This window comes from Chiloscyllium punctatum, chromosome 39 (assembly GCF_047496795.1).
Source record: "Chiloscyllium punctatum isolate Juve2018m chromosome 39, sChiPun1.3, whole genome shotgun sequence".
NCBI lineage: Eukaryota > Metazoa > Chordata > Chondrichthyes > Orectolobiformes > Hemiscylliidae > Chiloscyllium > Chiloscyllium punctatum.
Window position 1 is genome coordinate 46,615,320 of NC_092777.1, and position 21,323 is coordinate 46,636,642.

Consider the following 21,323-nt stretch of genomic DNA (forward strand, 5'->3'; position numbering starts at 1 on the left):
CTGCAACTCTGTCCTTGTATGCACTCAACATTCCTTCTTACACCGACACTATAATGTTGGGTGGCGAGACTCCAAACTCTAGAATTTCCATCCGAAATCTCTCTGCCAAACTACTGGAGCAACTCTTAACTCATTGATTGAGCTTTTAATCACCATAAAAATAAATGTACAAGTTTTGACCTGAAAATGCTTGATGTTGATGCTTGGATCCAAAATACATAATAAGTGCTCTTCCTGTAACTACTATTACTTTTCATTGGGATAAGTGTAATAGAAATCCCTTTGTGTATATATACAAATTATAAAATCCAGTGCTTTCAATACATTATTAGTATTCAGCATCTCAATTCTACAGGACCAGAACAAGTGTATTAGATGCCTTTGACAAACTTTCAATTTTCTTTCCCTTCAGTCTTGATAATATAGTGCAGTAGTCTGAATAATATTTGTGCACTTGCAACTACATTAATTATAATTTATTTTACAAGAAAGAGGAGGAGATTATAATACTCTTTGTACACTCCTAGTGTTCTACAATTTTCACAGGTTATGTATTGGAAGAAATATGCATTATAATATGTCAGATGACTCGATGCAATAAATATGTATTGCTCTAATATTAACTGATTTAATGCACAATTTGCACAATCATTGCAATTCAGTAGGTTACTTTAAATTTTGTTAATTGATATTTTTTACCAGCTGCAGTCTGATGTACAAATCCATAAAACTGTTGCATTAACAGAATGAGGAATATTATATTAAATTGCACAAAAGACTGAGATGTAAATACATAGAAACCTGGAGTATATCATAGATCTAGACTTCCCATTCCACTGCTGAAGCATTTTTGTTTACTTGTATAGTTTCATGAATAATTGCTTCATTTGTTTTGCTGAAATCTGCTGCTCTTGGCAACTGCCCAGTTTACGTAAAGTTTGTGATGACCATGCAGATCCATCTTGCAGCTATGCCTATATCGTCCTCTATCCCAGAGAATGCTTTCAGCACAGACATCCAAATATTTATACAATTCTCTAAATACAGAAAATCACCTTAAAAACAATCATATGAAATTAAAATTATCACTTTCATTCAGATTTTATTCGTCTGCTTTGGAAGACAGCAGGCACTATACTCGGCTAGAAAGAAAGGTTACTGACCCAAAACATTAACCGTTTCTCTCTTCACAGATGCTTCCTAATCAGCCAAGCATGTCTAGCAGTTTTTGCTGGTAAATGCAGACTTTGACTTAGGCTTTAACAGGCAAATATAATTAAACAATAAAAGAATAAATCAACTGTAGCAATAAGTTCAATAACGCCTGCAAAAATATAACAATCATTTCGGACAAGAAGAAAATGGCAGTTCTATTTGTTTCTTGCTACACACAAGCATCACGTGTCTACCCTTTGCCAACTGCTTCCAAAAAGCCTTCAAAGTTGTCAACAAGCGATTGCTGATGATTAGTATGATTGCCCACCTAGGAAATTCCATGTCACCGGTCATGCGTTCTGTGGGTCCTTGCATGGCTGATGAATCTGTTCCTACAGTCATAGAGATGTACTGCACGGAAACAGACCCTTTGGTTCAACCCATTCATGCCAACCAGATATCCCAACCTAATCTAGTTCAACCTGCCAGCACTCGGCCCATATCCCTCCAAACCTTTCCTATTCATATACCCATCCAGATGTCTTTTAAATGCTGGAAGTATACTAGCCTCCACCACTTCCTCTGGCAGCTCATTCCACACAAACACCACCCTCTGCATGAAAAAGCTGCCCCTTAGGTCTCTTTTATATCTTTCCTGTCTCACCCTAAACTTAAGCCCTCTAGTTCTCGACTCTCTCACCCCAGGGAAAATACCTTGTCGAGTTACCCTATCCAAGCCCCTCATAATTTTATAAGCCTTTACCAGGTCATCCTATCAGCCTCTGACGCTCCAGGGAAAACAGCCCCAACCTCTTCAACCTCTCCCTGTAACTCAAATCCTCCAACCTTGGCAACATCTGTGTGAATCCTTTCTCAACCCTTTCATTTTTCACAACATCTTTCTAATAAGAAGGTGACCTGAATTGCATGCAATATTCCAAAAGTAGCCTAACCAAATGTTCTGTACAGCCGCAACATGACCTCCCAACTCCTGTATTCAGTACTCTGACCAATAAAGGAAAGCATACCAAACGCCTTCTTCACTATCCTATCTACCTGAGACTCCACTTTCAAGAGCTATGAACCTGCCCTCCAAGGTCTCTTTGTTCAGCAACACTTCCTAGGTCCATACGATTAAGTGTATACCTCCTGCTAAGATTTGCTTTCCCAAAATGCAACACCTCACATTTATCTAAATTAAACTCCATCTGCCACTTCTCAGACCAATGGCCCATCTAACCAAGATCCCGTTGTAATCTGAGGTAACCTCCTTCGCTGTCCATTACACCTTCAATCTTGGCATCAACTGCAAACTTACTAACTGTACCTCTTATGCTCACATCCAAATCATTTACATAAATGATGAAAATTAGTGGACTCAGCACCAATCCTTGTGGCACTCCACTAGTCACAGGCCTCCACAGAGACCATAATGCCTTAAGATATAGGAGCAGAATTAGGTCATTTGGCCCAAGTCTGCTATGCCATTCGCTTATCGTTGTTTCCTCTACCCCATTCTCCTGCCTTCTCTCTGTCACCTTTGACATCTTCACAAACCAAGAACCTAATCGGTCTTAAATGTACTCAATGACTTGGCCTCCATAGCCATTTATGGCAACGATTATACAAATTCAGTGTCTTCTGATTGAAGAAATTCCTCCTTATCCTGGAGATGCAACTTTAACCACACATTTGTTTGATGTTTTTGGGTGGTGGAAGTGGTCCTTAGACTGGAGATTGTTGGCATTCCTTTCTCTGGTTCCTTTTCCATAATTCCTCTAGCTGGTGGGTGTTTTCAAAGAATTGTATCCCTCCAAGTCAGCTTCTTCTAAATTAGGGTCGCCATACATTGACATCTATGCTACATTTCTTGAGGGAAGACTTCAGGGAGTCTGAAATACTTCCTTTGTCCTCCTTTCATTAGGATGCCTTCCTTGAGCTGGGCAAAGACGACTTGCTTTGGCAATCAGAATCCCAGGCATCTCTGCAACATTGTCGAGCCACAGAGTTGGTTTTGAAAGATCATGGCCTCAATGTTGGTGATATTAACTGTTTCAAAGATGCTGAAGTTAGTATGCCTGTCCTCCTCAACTGATGCAGAGAATTTGTCTCAAATAGTGTTGTTGGTACTTCAAGGCCTTGAAGCATCATTAAGATACAGTCTAAATTTCAGATCCATATAGAAGAGTTGGAAGGATGACTGTCTTCTACACAAGAATCCTGGTATCAGCACAGATAGCATGGTCAAAGACTCTCATCCTTAGACAATGCTCACAGATTGGATGCAATGATGAATCTCTGTGTCGATGCCTGCTTTAAAATGAGGGGTATCCTTCCGGGTAAGGGAAATGCTCAGCATTTGGGAGGATTTCTTCATTGAACTTAATGGAGGATGGGTTGGTAAAGGATTTGAGTCACAAGAGCACAGAGTCAAAAAGATGTACAGCACAGAAACAGACCCATCAGTCCAACTCGTCCATGCCGACCAGATATACTTAATTGATCTAGTCCCATTTACCAGCACTTGGTCTATGCTCCTCCAAAGCCTTTCTATTCATATACCCATCCAGATGCCTTTTAAATGCTGTAATTGTACCAGCCTCTACTATAGAGTTATAGAGATGTACAGCAGGGAAACAGACCCTTCAGTCCAACCTGTCCACGCCGCCCAGATATCCCAACTCAATCTAGTCCCAATTGCTAACACCGGCCCATATCCCTCCAAACCCTTCCTATGCATATACCTAACCAAATGCCTCTTAAATGTTGCAATTGTACCAGTCTCCACCACATCCTCTGGCAGCTCATTCCATACATGTACCATCCTCTGCGTGAAAAGGGTGCCCAGTAGGTCTCTTTCATATCTTTCCCCTCTCACCCTAAACCTATGCCCTCTAGTTCTGGACTCCCCGACCCCAGGGAAAAGACTTTTCTATTTATCCTATCCATGCCCCTCATAATTTTGTAAACCTCGATAAGGTCACCCTTCAGCCTCTGACACTCCAAGGAAAACAGTTCTAGCCTGTTCATCTATTCCCTATAGCTCAAACCCTCGAACCCTGGCAACATCCTTAAGTCTTTTCTGAACCCTTCCAATAGGAGGGAGACCAGATTTGCACACAATATTCCAAAGTGGCCAAAGTGGCCTTGTACAGCCGCAACATGACCTCCCAACTTCTATACTCAATTCTACCAACATAGGAAAGCATACTAAACGCCTTCTCCACTATCCTATCTACATGAGACTCACAATTTCAAGGAACTATGAACCTGCATTCCAAGATCTCTTTGTTCAGCAACACTCCCCAGGACCTTACCATTAAGTGTGCAAGTCCTGCCCTGATTTGCCTTTCAAAAATGCAGCACCTCACATTTATCTAATTTAAACTCCATCTGCCACCCCTTGGCTCACTGACCCATCTGATCAATATCACACTGTACTTCTTCACTGTCCACTACACCTCCAATTTTCGAGTCATCTACAAGCTTACTAAGTATACTTCCTATGTTCACATCCAAATCATTTACATATATGACAAAAAGCTGTGGACCCAGCACTGATCCTTGTGGACCAGCACTGGTCACAGGCCGCCAGTCAGAAAATCAATCCTGAGATCGAAGCGGAGACTAATTCTTCAGTATGCTTTTGTGAAGATATCAAATGACGTTTGAAGATTCTCTTCCAAGACAGCAGAGATGATATTTTCACTGCATCCTTAAGTCCCACAAGTGACATTGGCGTCATTTTCTTCTTGGATTTCAATCAGTTGAGGTTGAAATGTTTTCCATCCATCCTGTGACAATGCCTATGCCACCGGGAACTTGTTCTTGACAGTAGTAGAATGGTGGCAAAGATAAAGAATGGGCACACTGACACTTCCCTGCTTGACCTCTGTATTGACCTCAAAGGTTCTGTCATCTTAATATCAGCGAGGACCATCACCAACACCTTACCATGAAAGAGACTGAGGATGATAAATTTTCCTGCTCAGTCAGCTTTTGACAGGGTCTTCCATAGAACATCCTGATTGACTGAGTCAAAAGCCATGTTGATGAAAGAGTGGTTGGTGTTATTCCTGACATTTCTATTGCAGTTGCTGAGCAGTAAAAATCATGTCTATGGTTTGGTTGGAGTCCACACTGGTTTTCAGGATGGATTTCCTCCGAGACAAGGAGAAGGCACAGAGCGATAATTTGGACAATGATCTTCCTGATAGGGAAAGTAGGGAGATTCTTCAGATGTTCCCACAGTCTAAGTATACTTCCTATGTTCACATCAAAATCATTTACATAAATGATAAAAAGCTGTGGACCCAGCACTGGTCCTTGCGAGATACCACTGGTCACAGGCCTCCAGTCAGAATTTGTCTCTTTCTTGAAGACAGCTTCCTTGAGGTTAGAAGGGATTTCTTCTTTGTCTCAGATCTTCAGGAACAGTTGGAGCTGATGAGTAAGCTCTGTTCCTCCACGTTTGAAAATCTCCACCAGAATCCCTGTCCTCCCATGGTTTATTTTCATATTGTCTAATCTCAACTTCAACATTAGGTGATTAGGGAATTTCCTCAAAGACATCCTTGTCGGTGACTGCCATGTAGAAATTCTTTGAAATGCTCTCTCAATTGGAGGCTAATGCTTTCTGTTTTTCAAAAGGGTTTCATTTTTGGTCCACACCAGTTTGAAGCCAAAGGTGTTGGTCCATATTTTGCCTTGATGATACTAAAGAAAACCTGGGTATTGTGCTTGTCAGAAAGGAGTTGCAGTTTCTTAGTTTTTTCAGTCCACCTTTTGTTCTTGATTTCTCTCATTCTTTTTTGTGACACCTTTGTGGTTTGCCGAGCTCTCTTTGCCTTGCCAGTGGTGTTATCCTGCCAGGCATGGAGAGCTTTCTTCTTATCAACGAGGTCTTGGATGTTGTGGCCTTGGTGGTTCTTGATCTTTTGGTCAATGGTTTCTTTATAGCATGAGATAATGGCTGTCTTCAGCTCTTTTCAAATTTCCTCCATTCCATTAAAACAAATTCTTGAGAAATTTTGGTTAAGACATTTTTGGAGGTTCACCAGTTTGCTTGGCTCATGAAGCTACTCAGTGTCGAGCTTTCTTAGGAACTGTTTCTTCATCTTCATCAGCTGCCTCTGATGGCATTTGATGGACATTCAGGAGTGGATGAGACGGTGGTCTATCCAGCAGTTGCGTGCATTGGTCACTGCTTTGATAATAAGGACCTGAACTTGTCTTTTGGCAGAACAGTGCTTTGGTGATGACAAGCTGGTGTTCCACACATTTGGCGAGTAGGAGACTTCTGTTGGAGTTGCAATTCCTAACACTTTCCTTTTTGATGAGTCCTTTCCAGAGTTGGGCATCCTTTCCAACAACTAACATTGAAAGCCCAAGGATGATAACATTTTCTTCCTTACGGATATTGGGGAATATGGAGAGTGGGTGGAGTAAAAGTTTTCTTTGGACTTATCTATGGCATCAAGGGTTGGAGCATAGGCACTCACAACCATTGCCTGCTGGTTCCTGGCAAGTTGCACACAGCGTGTCATGCGGCAATCGTTGATGACAGTGGGGATCTCCAAGAGCTGGTTAACTAATTAGTTCATGATAGTAAATCCAATTCCATGCATCCTGGGTTGACCCTTGGGGATTTCCTCTCCAGAAGATGTAACCAGCAGCTTCTTCCAAAGCTACCCTCTGCCTGCTCTTTGAGTCACCCAAGGAGCAGCGATGTTAATGTTGAGTTCTCAGGCAACAAGGAAAGATTTTTGTCTTGGACGATGTTTTGCTCATTATCCAGGTTCTGAAATTGAGTTTTAACTTCAGCTTACAGGCTGCAGGCAGACAAGGATGTGCTTTTCCAGCCAGGTTTGGTGATGGAAGAGACTAACTTTAGGGAACCTTTTTCAAGCCATTTCCCTGTGTAAGGTGAGCAGGAGTTCTTGAAGAGGCAGTTCTTGAAGAGGACTGCCCAGTAGTGAAGAAAGCTGCCAAAACTCTCGTCTGTTCCTATTCCAAAAGGGAAACGATTGCGTCAAACTGCCCTGCCCTTGTCCAGGTTTGAAGCTAGGAATTTCCAAATCTCTGAATCCTGTCTCCTTCATCTCTTGCCGAATGGTTGCTCCCCTCTCACTATAGCTTTATGAGTGGCCCTGCCAGGAGTTGAGAACTCCAGATAGCATTGCTCTCAGTTTCAATGAAACAAACACTCAAGCCTTTCCACTACAGCAAGATGGTAATCCATGGAAAGGCATTCTGAGTTGAACAAATCAAATTTAAAAAACTGTGTAGAATAGCAACTGTGGTTGGTCTAGGTTTAAACATCCAGTTAGTAGCTAAATTGAAAAGCTGCTAAACACATCTGAACAAATCCCATAAAATGGGATGTTTGCATCTGAATCAACAGAATTGGCCCTGTTTTGAATATCAAGCTAAAGTAAAAGTAAGTGAAGCAGTATTTTAATTCCTTTTGTATTATGATAGAAATGAAGGACTCAGACAGGATATTTTCGACGGCAGGATTTTAAGAGTCACTGGGTGGCATGGTGTCTGAGTGGTGAGTACTGCTGCCTCTCAATGTCAGGGACCTGGTATATAGTAAAATTTACTCTGATGCAATACATGGTTTACATTGAGTATACTAATGTTTGGATAAATAAAAACAAAAAGAGTCTGATGGCAGCAGTTCCATAACTTTATACACCCTTGTCAAATCCATTTTAGTTCAGAATAAAGCAGGACAGTTGGACTTGTTTTGACAACAGTGATGACTAATGAAATCAGAAGGCAGTATAATTTAGATCAGCTAAATCAGCGCTGAAGTGAATCTTAATTCACCAATAGTTAAACAAAATCTTTTTAAAAGTTCTTTTAACAACAGTGTATTTCACCTAAATAAACACATCCAATCAACACTGCCACATAAATATTGCAGATAATATACAGATAGAGCAATTATAAAAACATTGGCTTCAGGTTTTTACTGTTGCTGCACTTGGCAGTCTGTAATTTTCCACTCACTGAAATAAATGCAAAACAAATCAAAGGCTGGCAAGCAAAAGTGGAAAACCCAGGCTGCTAAATCACATTCTAAAACAAATACCTACTTAAAAGGCTCTAATTGAATTTTAAGAATAGGCACTGCCACTTTGTCAATCTAGGTGGTCACTGGAATATTGTAATTATGATTTTCATTCAGTTAAAACGAAGTAATCACAAGCAACCCCATATATAATGCATGCTATTTCTAAAAGAGTACCATATGTCCAAGCACAAAAGGACCATGTTTAAATGGGGAGTAATAACATTATTCACATGGAAGTTATTTTTTAAGCTTCAGTGTACAGAAACAACTTCTGAAGGGAAAGTCCAGTAAAAGGGCACAAACTCTGCAAATGAGAGGTGGGACACACACAAGCAAAATCAGAAGTGCCAAATAAGGCAAACATAGGATATGGAAAATCTGGAACTCTTCCCAAAAGGCTATGCAAGCTAGGTCGGTTGAAAATTTGAGAAGACTGTTGTCAATCTTTGTTAGGCAAGGGCCTCAAAAGGAAATGATCAAAGTCAGGTAGATGCTATCTAGTCAAGAGTACTCCGAATAGCAGAACAGGCTCAGGAACTGAATGACCTATTCCTAATAATGTGTGTTTTTTTTTCCAGCACACACAGTGGGCAGCTGGCAATGGCACTAGCAAAACTTAAGTTCCAGCACAGCCCAAGCACAGTTCTGATCAATACACTCTCAGATTCACTTCTTTCTCTAGATTGTCTGTTGGTCTTTACTCAATAATTTCTAATAATTCAGCTGCAATTTGGAAGTACTATATATGAAATGTATGAGCGTCAACTTGTTCCTATATTACTGCATGAGACATATTAAGACCACCAATATAGTTAAGCACCTGATTACTTGTCCACTTTTTAAAAAAAGTGCATATACTTCTTGTTTTAGATTTTCCTCTCTTTGGTCACTACTCACTGACCAAAATAATGCTCAATGACTTGTTTTTCCATTTTGAGAGGAAGAACCTAGTGGGTGAATTGATATGCAAATTTCATTGATGCCTAAACATTCCACTGATTCCAGTACTGAGAAACGATGGTCATAATCAATTGCTTGTAGTGCATATTTCATTTGTACTTTTGGATAAATATAAAGAACTCCACTCTTTAAAAGAGACACATTTGAAAATTAGGACAGTTTGGTAGTCAGATGCGAATTTGGCTAAATATATCATAAACCAGGGTAAAAAGGACAAAATAATTTAATGTTGCAATCAGTGTAAATATAATAAAATACTGACTGATCCTACATGCTTCAAAATTAAATCAAAGTAAAATGAAACTAATATCTTTAACCTGTTCATTTTATAAAATAAACAGATGATGTAACTCACAATGCTTTTAATAAGAATATATTTGTTAAACACATTTAATTTCACTTTCTATGCATTGTGAACACCATAGCAAAATGAAATGAGATTAAGCATCTGCACAGATGGCTTACAGCACTTACATTTACTAAAATGTGATTATTGCAATTTAATAACTGTTACTTTCAAGCACCCTGCTCTGTTTACAATATCTTAAACATGTAATAATTTTTTAAAAAATGAAGCAAGGGACTCAACTCTGCTTAACTATCATTAAACACAGTGATAAAAGAACAGAATAAGAGCTCTAGCATAATGTCAAAAATACTCTGTCCGTATTGCTCCAATATCCATGAATGCATTTACAGTTAAGGCAATTAATTCAGGCACAAGATGAATTCAGTGGAACGCTGGTTACACGAGTGAACAAGGCATACCAATAAGGTATTGTTCATATTGTTTGTTTTCTTTGTGCAGAAGGGGGAGGTTGCAAGGAATTTATGTTGTAAAGGAAACTAAACAAACAATCCATCATTGCATTAATAATACAGCTGTATCAAGACATTTGAACAACCCCTTAATAGGCCCCTTAATTTTTCACTACCTTCAGTTATATCAAGAGGTATTTAAGTAGTGGGATAAACTCAATTGAAAAACATATATATTCAATCATAATTTATAAACAAAAACACTTTTTTAAAAAAAGAAAACTGGTTCCTACCTTCCTTAAAACAATTTCCCCACTCATATGCATGGCCAGGTTGCTGAAATGAAGGAGCATCTGGTCTGTTGCTAAGTGCTGTTCAATCACGTCATCCCCATAAATCACAACAATGGCCACACAAACAAACAGGTGAAAGTAGTCAGTCTGCAAGACACATATACAAAGTGACTTCATTAGCAAACAGAAATCTCAGATACACTCTAATCATTCACCATTGTAAGTATCAGATTTGCAAGGGTGATAGCCATTTCTCTGACTTACCAATAACTAAAATAATATCAACATTTTGCTGTACTTTTTCACAATCACTGGTCACAATATCCTAAACATCTCCCTATGAAGAATACTTGCCCTTAGTCTACTGAAGTTTGGAGAGAGGATCATTTTAGGCCATGTGCACACCTAAAATAAATACAGCAGGAATTTTTCTTCCTCTTCCTCATAGGAATGGACATCTTTGCTTTCATGTAAATTTACTTATCAACTGCCGTGATCTTTTTAAGTTTCATCCATGAATGTAAAGTTTCATCTTGTGACACAATCCAGTCATTGCTAGTCAGGCTAGCTCTGAAATTTACTATGTTGTTATTGAGTATACTTCAAATCTTTATTTCTGTGCAAGGAAAGTAAGTAAAGCTTACCATAAAAAAAAGACAGTATTAGCAAGTTTACATAGTTGTTCATAAAAGTTGCAGATTATTATTTTGTTCAAATGCAGCAAAGAGAAATACTCATGATTGTGAAGAAAAGGTCAACTAACAAAAACTAACACAGATGAGAACAGACATGAAATTTACATGGATCCTACTGGTACATTAGTCAGATAAAAGTTTCCTTCACTGTGGCAAAACATTGGTTAAATTGCAGATTAAAATCATTGACCAAAATGTCATTTGTAAAGTCGTAGAATTTGTTTTAGAATATTGAACTATAAGTATAAATGTTTTATAAAAATATTTGGAAACAACAACATTTTTGCTTGGCTGAAGTTCATTCAAAATCATGGTTGTTCTTTAGTATGTTGAGTTGGTATGACATTCTGATACAGTACTTTCCAGAAGCTCAGTCAAGAATTCAGTTACAATTGCTAGGACTTCTTACTTCTTCAGCCAACAATCATGATTGTTGTGAAGGAGTATTTGTGGAAGGATGATTTCAAACCCAAACTTCAAAATAATTGCATTGAGAAAACCTAGAATTGATAAGCCTTCTGGAAAACGAGGCTATTTAACCATCAAGCTGTCACACCTGAATAAAAGCCACAAGTACAATAATGAAATGCGCATAAAAATAGGAAATTAAATTCAAATATTGTGAGTGTGTTATGATATAATGTATTTCGAATTGGAATGTTGGGTGATATTCAAGAGTTGAGGGATTTGGAAACTTTAGGGGTTTACAACTGCCTAATGTTATCAGCTGCAGGTAGAAGAGGAAATTTGAAAAAAAAAGCAAATAAAGTAAGTTATATTAATGATTTATATAAAACCTAAATAGAGCAACTGATAGAGTACTGCATTCAGATTTGGGCTCCAAAACTTGAGGAAAGATCTTAAAACAGTAGAGACGGAGTAGTACAGATTCACTTGGTGTGCAAAGTAATGCAAATATCAAAAAGAATCAAATAACTAGGACTTTAAAAATAAAAACTTGTGAGATTATACTGTCATTTGAAAGAGTGCTTAAATTATGCACAGGACATATTAGGTAGAGAAAAGTACTGAGTAATTGAGGGGTCTAGACAAGAGAACCTAGAAACAAAGTTTTATACTTTGCCACATTTACATTGATAAGAAAGCAAGGGTTGAAGGATATTAAGAGCCATTTCTTTGCACAATCAAAAGGGTCTCAGCAGTTAGTGATGTAAAAAATTCAGCTCGGATTCTTCAAGATACTCATTAAAATGTACCACTTTGCCTTTCACTAATAACTCATGAGGGTCATGCCAAAATAATGCTTCGGTGAAATTCTTTTGGACATTCTACTGTATTATCTCTCCCTTCACGTAGCACCCTCAGACTGAGAGTTACTGATATCACTATAGGGTTCCAAGAACTCTCAGCCAATAGGAACTGAAACCACACTACTGGTGTTATTCTACACCTACCCTAGCCAACATAAACTGGACCCTTCAGTTCTACATTAAAGGCACTCTAGAATTCTAGGCTGTTGACAGCAGCAGGTGGATGAGTACAGGATTAATATACATAATATAAATTGGAAAGTTGGAAAATGGTGGGGAAAAGAAATAATGTTTCCTCGAAATTAAGGTTTTCAATTGATAGAAAGAGTTGCTCGTATAAAGCTCTTTGTAAACTGCTAAACCTGCATTTTATACATATTTTAAACAGATATATGCTGCAAAGATGATCATTTGGTAGCCATAAAACTACTGAAATGAACTTTGATTGAGCTTGACTATTTCTATTACAAAAACTAATACCGATTGATCTGGACTTCCCTGGAGTTAAAAAAAATTGTTTGGCCTGTGAACTCCATCATGGGCTGGGTAGGAGGTGTGCCTCCCCTAGTCAGGCTAAGTCTGAGACTTGGTTGTGGAGGAAAACAGTTGGTGTTGTTACTGTGGCAGATTCAATATTGGAATAAAATGCACATGCTCCTCCAAAATTGCATGGAAGTGTTTATGTTTATACTGCAAACAAGAAGAAAATTTGACACATGAAGTTGTGTTGTGGCCAGACAACAAAGACAGGTGTTATTCTTGTCAGAGAATGTAGAATTCTGACCGTTCTTAAAAGCAATATTTAAAACTCAATGCATCCAACATACCGATGAAAAAGTGTAACCTTTGCTTTTTTTGAAATGGAAATAAAGCAGAAACTATCAAAGACTGGTGACACTGGTGGGAAAACAATTGGTAACAGCTGAAGCATGGTGCAGAATGTTAACCAGGAGGGGAGAAATAAACAGGTGCCTCATATTGCATTCAATAACAATATTACAATTCAAAGTAAAAAATCCCACAACACCAGGTTATAGTTCCGAAAGCTAGTGTGCTTCCAATTAAACCTGTTGGGATGACGACCTTGGTGTTGTGTGATTTTTAACTTTGTACACTCCAGCCCAACACTGGCATCTCCAAATCACAATTCAAAGTGATTTTCTTTCCTGCCGTACTGTTCATATTCATTACTGGGGAATCCAATTAACATATCAGACTATTAACAAATTCTGACAGAAATAGAGTGCCCCTAGCATATCCAGATCGTACTGATATTTCTGCTCCTCCACTGCTATTTAAACTCCTCATTTTGCCACTTCAGTCAACCATCTCAATTGACTAAGTTTTGTCAACAAATTCTTATGGCCTTTTAAAGTCCTGATTGGTGAATCAAGATGGGGCATGGTAGCACAACTCTTGGAAACGTTTACTACAATGGTTATTCTGTCATTCCAACTGCTTGAGAATAATTGCCTATTATTGAATTTGTCAGGAAAGAACATTTTAATTTCAAAACATGAAAGCATACCATTTGGTACGAAATAGTACAAACAGTCAGAGTTGTCTCTATTTTACAGCACCTTTATACAGTCATAGAGTCATAGAGATGTACAGCATGGAAACAGACCCTTCGGTCCAACCCGTCCATGCCAACCAGATATCTCAACCCAATCTAGCCCCACCTGCCAGCACCTGGCCAATATTCCTCCAAACCAGTCCCATCCAAATGCCTTTTAAATGTTGCAATTGTTCCAGCAGCCACCACTTCCTCTGACAGCTCATTCCATACACGTACCACCCTCTGTGTGGAAAAGCTGCCCCTTAGGTCTCTTTCATATCTTTCCCCTCTCACCCTAAACCTATGCCCTCTAGTTCCGGACTCCCCGACCCAAGGGAAAAGACTGTCTATTTAGCCTATCTATGCCCCTCATCATTTTGTAACTCTCTATAAAGTCACCCCTCAGCCTCCTACGCTCCAGGGAAAACAGCCCCAGCCTGTTCAGTCTCTTCCTCTAGCTCAAATCCTCCAACCCTGGCAACATCTTTGCAAATCTTTTCTGAACCCTTTCAAGTTTCACAACATCTTTCCGATAGGAAGGAGACCAGAATTGCACACAATATTCCAACAGTGGCCTAAACCAATGTCCTGTACAGCCGCAACATGACCTCCCAACTCCTGTTGGTCAATACTCTGACCAATAAAGGAAAGCATACCAAATGCCTTCTTCACTATCCTATATCCCTGCGACTCCACTTTCAAGGAGCTATGAACCTGAACTCCAAGGTCTATTTGTTCAGCAACATTCCCTCGGACCATACCATTAAGTGTATAAGTCCTGCTAAGATTAGCTTTCCCAAAATGCAGCATCTCACATTTATCTGAATTAACTCAGTCTGCCACTTCTCTGCCCATTGGCCCATCTGATCAAGATCCTGTTGTAACCTGAGGTAACCCTCTTTGCTGTCCACTACACCTCCAATTTTGGTGTCATCTGCAAACTTACTAACTGTACCTCTTATGCTCACATCCAAATCATTTATGTAAATGACAAAAAGTAGAAGACCCACCACCGATCCTTGTGGCACTCCACTGGTCACAGGCCTCCAGTCTGAAAAACAACCCTCCACCACCACCATCTTCTACCTTTGAGCCAGTTCTGTATCCAAATGGCTAGTTCTCCCTGTATTCCGTGAGATCTAACCTTGCTAATCAATCTCCCATGGGGAACCTTGTCGAATGCCTTACTGAAATCCATATAGATCACATCCCTCTGCCCTCATCAACCCTCTTTGTTACTTCCTCAAAAAACTCAATCAAGTTTGTGAGACATGATTTCCCACGCACAAAGCCATGTTGACTATCCCTAATCAGTCCTTGCCTTTCCAAATACATGTACATCCTGTCCCTCAGGATTCCCTCCAATAACTTGCCCACCACCGACATCAGGCTCACTGGTCTATAGTTCCCTGGCTTGTCCTTACCACCCTTCTGAAACAGTGGCACCACTTTAGCCAACCTCCAGTCTTTCAGCACCTCACCTATGATTATCGATGATACAAATATCTCAGCAAGAGGCCCTGCAATCACTTCTCTAGCTTCCCACAGAGTTCTAGGGTACACCTGATCAGGTCCTGGGGATTTATCCATCTTTATGCATTTCAAGACATTCAGCACTTTCTCCTCTGCAATATGGACAGTTTGCAAGGTGTCACCATCTATTTCCCTACAGTCTATATCTTCTATATCCTTTTCCACAGTAAATACTGATGCAAAATACTAGTTTAGTATCTCCCCCATTTCTGCAGCTCCACACAAAGCCTTGCTGATCTTTGAGGGGCCCTATTTTCTCCCTAGTTATCCTTTTGTCCTTAACGTATTTGTAAAAACCCTTGGGATTCTCCTTAATTCTATTTGCCAAAGCTATCTCACGTCCCCTTTTTGCCCTCCTGATTTCCCTCTTCAGTATAATCCAACTGCCTTTACACTCTAAGGAATCACTTGATCTATCATACGTTTCCTTCTTTTTCTTAACCAAACCCTCAATTTTTTTAGTCATCCAGCATTCACTATATCTACCAGCCTTTCCTTTCACCCTAACAGGAATATACTTTCTCTGGATTCTCGTTACCTCATTTCTGAAAGCTTCCTATTTTCCAGCCGTACCTTTACCTATGAACATCTGCCCTCAATCAGCTTTCGAAAGTTCTTGCCTAAGATCGTCAAAATTGGCCTTTCTCCAATTTAGAACTTCAACTTTTAGATCTGGTCTAACCTTTTCCATCACTATTTTAAATCTAATAGAATTATGGTCGCTGGCCCTAAAGTGCTCTCCCACTGACACCTCAGTCACCTGTCCTGCCTTATTTCCCAAGAGTAGTTTAAGTTTTGCACCTTCTCTACTAGGTACATCCACATACTGAATCAGAAAATTGCCTTGTACACACTCAAGAAATTTCTCTCCATCTAAACCCTTAACACGATGGCAGTCCCAGTCTATGTTTGGAAAATCAAAGTCCCCTGCCATAACCACCGTATTATTCTGACAGATAGTTGAGATCTCCTTACAAATTTGTTTCTCAATTTCCCTCTGACTATGAGGAGGTCTATAATTTAATCTCAAAAAGGTGATCATCCCTCTCTTTTTCTCAGTTCCACACCCAAATAACTTCCCTGGATGTATTTCCAGGAATACCCTCCCTCAGCACAGCTGTAATGCTATCCCTTATCAAAAACGCCACTTCCCCTCCTCTCTTGCCTCCCTTTCTATCCTTCCTATAGCATTTATATTCTGGAACATGAAGCTGCCAGTCCTGCCCATCCCGAGCCATGTTTCTGTAATTGCTATGAAATACCATGTTCCTAACCATGCCCTGAGTTCATCTGCCTTCCCTGTTAGGCCCCTTGCACTGAAATAAATGCAGTTGAATTTATTAGTGCTACCTTGTCCCTGCCTGCCCTGACTGTTTGACTCGTTTCTGTTCTCAACTGTATCAGTCTAAGATTGACCTCTTTCCTCACTATCTCCATGGGCCCCACCCGGCCCACTCTTCCCCCCCCCACTCTCCTTCCCCCCCCCCCCCCCCCAAAAACCCCAACCTTACTCGTTTATATCCTCGCAAGCAGCTCCAGCAAATTTCCCTGCCAGTATATTAGTCCCCTTCCAATTTAGGTACAATCCATCTTTCTTGTATAGGTCACTTCTACCCCAAAAGAGATTCCAATGATCCAAAAATGTGAATCCTTCTTTCATTCACCAGCCCCTCAGCCATGCATTCATCTGCTCTATCCTCCTATTCCTGCCCTCACTAGCTCATAGCACCAGTAGTAATCCAGATATTACTACTCTCGAGGACCTCCTTTTTAAATTCCTACCGGACTCTCTGTAATCTCCCTTCAGATTCTCAACCTTTTTGTTGAGAACAACCTATGTCGTTGTTTCCAATGTGGACAATGACCTCTTCCTGACCCCTCTCCCCCGAGAACATTCCGCACCCTCTCGGAGACATTCTTGATCCTGGCACCAGGGAAGTAACACACCATTCTGAAACGTCTGTCTACACCTCGGACTAGAGAATCCCCTAACACAGTTGATCTCTTGGAACCCAACGTACCCCTCGTTGCATTGGAGCCAGTCTCAACACCAGAAACTTGGCTGTTCGTGCTATGTTCCCCTGAGAATCCATCCTCCCCTACATTTTCCAAAACAACATACTTGTTTGAAATGGATATAGCCACAAAAGACTCCTGCACTAGCTGCCTACCTGTCTTACCTTTCCTGGGAGTTAACCCATCTATGTATCTGAGACTTTCCCCCATTCCTATAACTGCCATCCACCACACACTGTTGTTGTTGCAAATTTCTCATTGCTTCTAACTGTCTCTCCAACCGATCTGATAAAATTCGCAACCAACAGCATTTATGACAGATATAATCCGCTGTAATCCTTAAACTCTCTTTAAACTTTATGTTCTTTTTAATTAAAAAAATCTAAGAATTTATGAATCAAGTCTAACATGAAATATTACTCAGAACTTGCTTAGTTTTTGCACAATTATTTTGGCATTTCAGTCCTGCTCAATAGATTCAAATTAAAGCTATCACTGTCTAAAAAGGACAGCAGGCCAAGCAATTATTTACTTAAGCTAGCAGACAGCATTGACAGAAAGAAATGTGATATTATGCATTTTTATCTATAGAACTCACCTTTTTTACTGAACAGTAGCAGAATGGGGGCTGGATGGTTGGCGTACAATGCAGAGTGATGCCAACTGTGTAGGTTCAATCCCCTGAGGTTACTATGAAGAACTCTTTTCAATCCCTCCCCTCGCCTGTGATTAAACCATCACCAAGTGTCATCCTTCTCTGATGGGAGAGCAGCTCTATGGTCCTTTGGGACTATGGCTACTTTACCTTTACCAGAGCAAGATAGCACCGCACAGTTGTTTGCAAAGCAATTTCACCAGAGCCACTTTGCATCAGTCAGGCTCCTGCAGTGGAAGAAGAATTGGTGCTAGTTGGGGTGAACTATGGTTCATAAAGATTAATGACTGACAAACTATATTGCTGAATTGTATATATAAAATGAATATTTAAGTAATCCACAACTTAATTGAATAATGTCTGGTGGCATATCCCTCCAGAGAAGAGGAGAAAATAATCTGTTTTAGTTTGTCATTGAATCCACCAATATACTGTCCTGACCACACAATGACCAAAGTAGTGCGCAACTTTGTTTAAAGATGCATACCAGTCATTACTTGAGAAGTCGAGAGTATGGTGCTGGAAAAGCATAGCAGGTCAGACAGCATCCAAAGAGCAGGAGAATCGGGCAAAAGTCCTTCATCAGCACCACACTCTTGACTCTAATCTCCAGCATCTGCAGTATTCACTTTCGCCTGATTACTTGAGAAGAGTTAAGTTCAGCTATTTGCAAGAATAGAAGAAATGAGCAGTAGGTCAAATGACCCTTCACAACAGCTCTCCTTTCATGCTCAAGTCGAAAACACTCTGTCTTGAATATACTCAACAACTCAGCATCTACAGCTGTCTGAAGTGCAGAATTCAAAATGACCATGGCTCCTTCCAATTCAACATCTATGCGGCCAAGCTCTTTCATTTGTTTTTATTAGTCACCTCTCATTCCTCTAAACACCAGCCAATTATAGATTCATTCAACTCAATTCTTTTGTATTAGGACAACCCTTTCATTCCAGGAATCAGTCTAATATCTTGATCCACTATAAGGCAAGTATTTATTTTCTTCATTACAGAGACCAAAACTGTACTAAATTCTTAAGGTGTGGGCCCATCAAAACTTTATACAACTGCCGCAAGATTTCATAAATCCAATTCTCTGCAGGAAATGGCACATACTATTTTTCTTTTCAATTGTTTTCTGCGTTTGCATTTCAATACCTTCTGGCGTTTATTGTACAAGCCCATAACACCAACATTTAGTTTAATTAGTTCTGAAGTAAAATACTGGGGAGATACTGGAAATTTGAAATAGAAAAGAAATTCTGGAAATACTCAGCAGTTCAGGCAGAGAGATTAGATTAGATTCCTTACAGTGTGGAAACAGGCCCTTTGGCCCAACCAGTCCACACAGACCCTCCGAAGAGTAACCCACCCAGACCCATTTCCCTCTGATTAATGCACCTAACACTATAGGCAATTTAGCATGGCCAATTCATCTGACCGGCACATCTTTAGACTGTGGGAGGAAATCGGAGTACCTGGAGGAAACCCACGCAGACATGGGGAGAATGTGCAAACTCCACACAGACAGTTTTCTGAGGCTGGAATTGAACCTGGGACCCTGGCACTGTGAGGCAGTAGTGCTAACCACTGAGTCACCATGCTGCCCTTAGAGAAAGTTAACATTTCAGGTTGAGATTACCTTAAATCAGCAATACACATAACAGGTTTTGAGCTGTGGAAGAGGGGGTAGAAATAACAAAAGACAAGGTCTGTGACAGGATGGAGGAGAAGAGGCATTAAATGACAAAGGTTATAGTTTCTCACCATTGAAAAATTTCTGTTTTTCCTCTCAGTGATTTCCCCAAATATACTCCATCTGCTGCCATGTTACTCAGCAACCTAATCAATGTAGATTCCTTTACAAATTCCTTTGTATCTTCTTCGCAGTTTATTTTCCCATCCAGCTTTGTTTCAACAGCAAACCTGGATTTGGTCCCTCTATACAAGTCATTAACACAGATTTGAAACAGTTGAGGCTCATCATTGATTCGTACAGCAACACACAACTGGCTGAAAATGAACTGTTTGCTCCTACTCTCTGCTTTCAATCCTTAACCAATTATCCATCCATACTAACATATTATTTCCAAACCCAGGCAATCTATCCTGTGCAACTACCAGTTATGTGAGACCTTAGTGAATGCCAGAGGAACCAAATAGGTACTTTTCATCAGTTTTCACAAGCATACCAGAACTTCAAGAGAGTCATAGGCGGAGGTGAGTATTGCGACTATCACAAAGGAGAAGGTGCTGGGGAAGGTGAAAGATCTGAAGGTGGATAAATTCCCAGGAGCAGGTGAACTACACCTCAGAGTTCTGATAGAGATAACTGAAAAGATTGTAGATGCATTGATGGTGATCTTTCAGGAATCACTGGGGTCAGGAAGAATCCCAGAAAACCAGAAAATGGCTAATGTAATAGCCCCGGTTAAAAAGGGAGAGAGGCAGAAGACAGGAAACTATAGGTCGGTTAGCCTGACCTTGGCATTGGTAAGATTTTAGAGTCCATTATTAAGGATGAGATCGTGGAGCACTTGCACGGTAAAATAGGTCAAATAGGTCAGCATGGCTTTGTCACAGAGAGCTCATGCCTGAAAATTCTGTTATAATTCCTTGAGGCAGTTATGAGCAAGTTAGCTGAAGGAGACAAAAACAGAAGTTGCTAGAAAAGCTTAGTAATGTGGCAGCAACTGTGAAGTGACCTGCAGAACTTTTCCAGCAACATTTGCTTTTGTTTCTTATTTACAGCATCCGCAGTGCTTTTGGTTTTGATTCAGACAGAGGAGAGCCAGTGGATGTGATCTATTTGCATTTCCAAGAGGCCTTTGATGGGGTGCTTAAAAGGAAGCTGCTAAATAAAATAAGAGCCCAAGTGTTAGGGGTAAAGTACTTCCAATGGATTGAGGATTGGCTAACTGGTAGAAGGCAGAGAGTAAGGACAAAGGGGTCTTTTTCAGGATGGCAGCCAGTGACTTGTGGAGTAATGCAGGTTTCTGTGTTAAGACTGCAGCTATTCACATCATAAGTTAATGATCCAGACAAAGGAACTGAGGGCATTGTTGTCAAGTTTGCTGATGACACAAAGATAGTGAAGAGGCAGGCAGTGTTGAGAAAATGGGAACGCTGCAGAAGGACTTGGACAGGCTAGGAGATTGGACAAGATGGGCCACATGGAATACAAATGTGTGAGGTAATGCACTTTGATAGGGAGGATAGAGGTGTAGACTATTTTCTAAATGAGGAAAAGCTTCTCAAATCTGAAGGGCAAAGAGACTTGGGAGTCCTAGTTCAGGATTCTCTTAAGGTTAACATGCAGGTTCACTTGACAGTTAGGAAGGCAAATGCTA

The 21,323-nt window shown here is 40.1% G+C and overlaps 1 protein-coding gene across 3 annotated transcripts in view; it reads right to left on the reverse strand.

Annotated features, from left to right (window-relative positions):
• Window positions 1–21,323, reverse strand: part of tbc1d16 (TBC1 domain family, member 16) — a 131,895-nt gene that overhangs the window by 19,245 nt on the left and 91,327 nt on the right. For all 3 annotated transcript variants that reach the window (XM_072558612.1, XM_072558611.1, XM_072558610.1), the window contains one exon: window positions 10,249–10,395. In XM_072558612.1, the coding sequence (XP_072414713.1) occupies window positions 10,249–10,395 (147 nt within the window). The remainder of the gene's footprint in view (window positions 1–10,248; window positions 10,396–21,323) is intronic.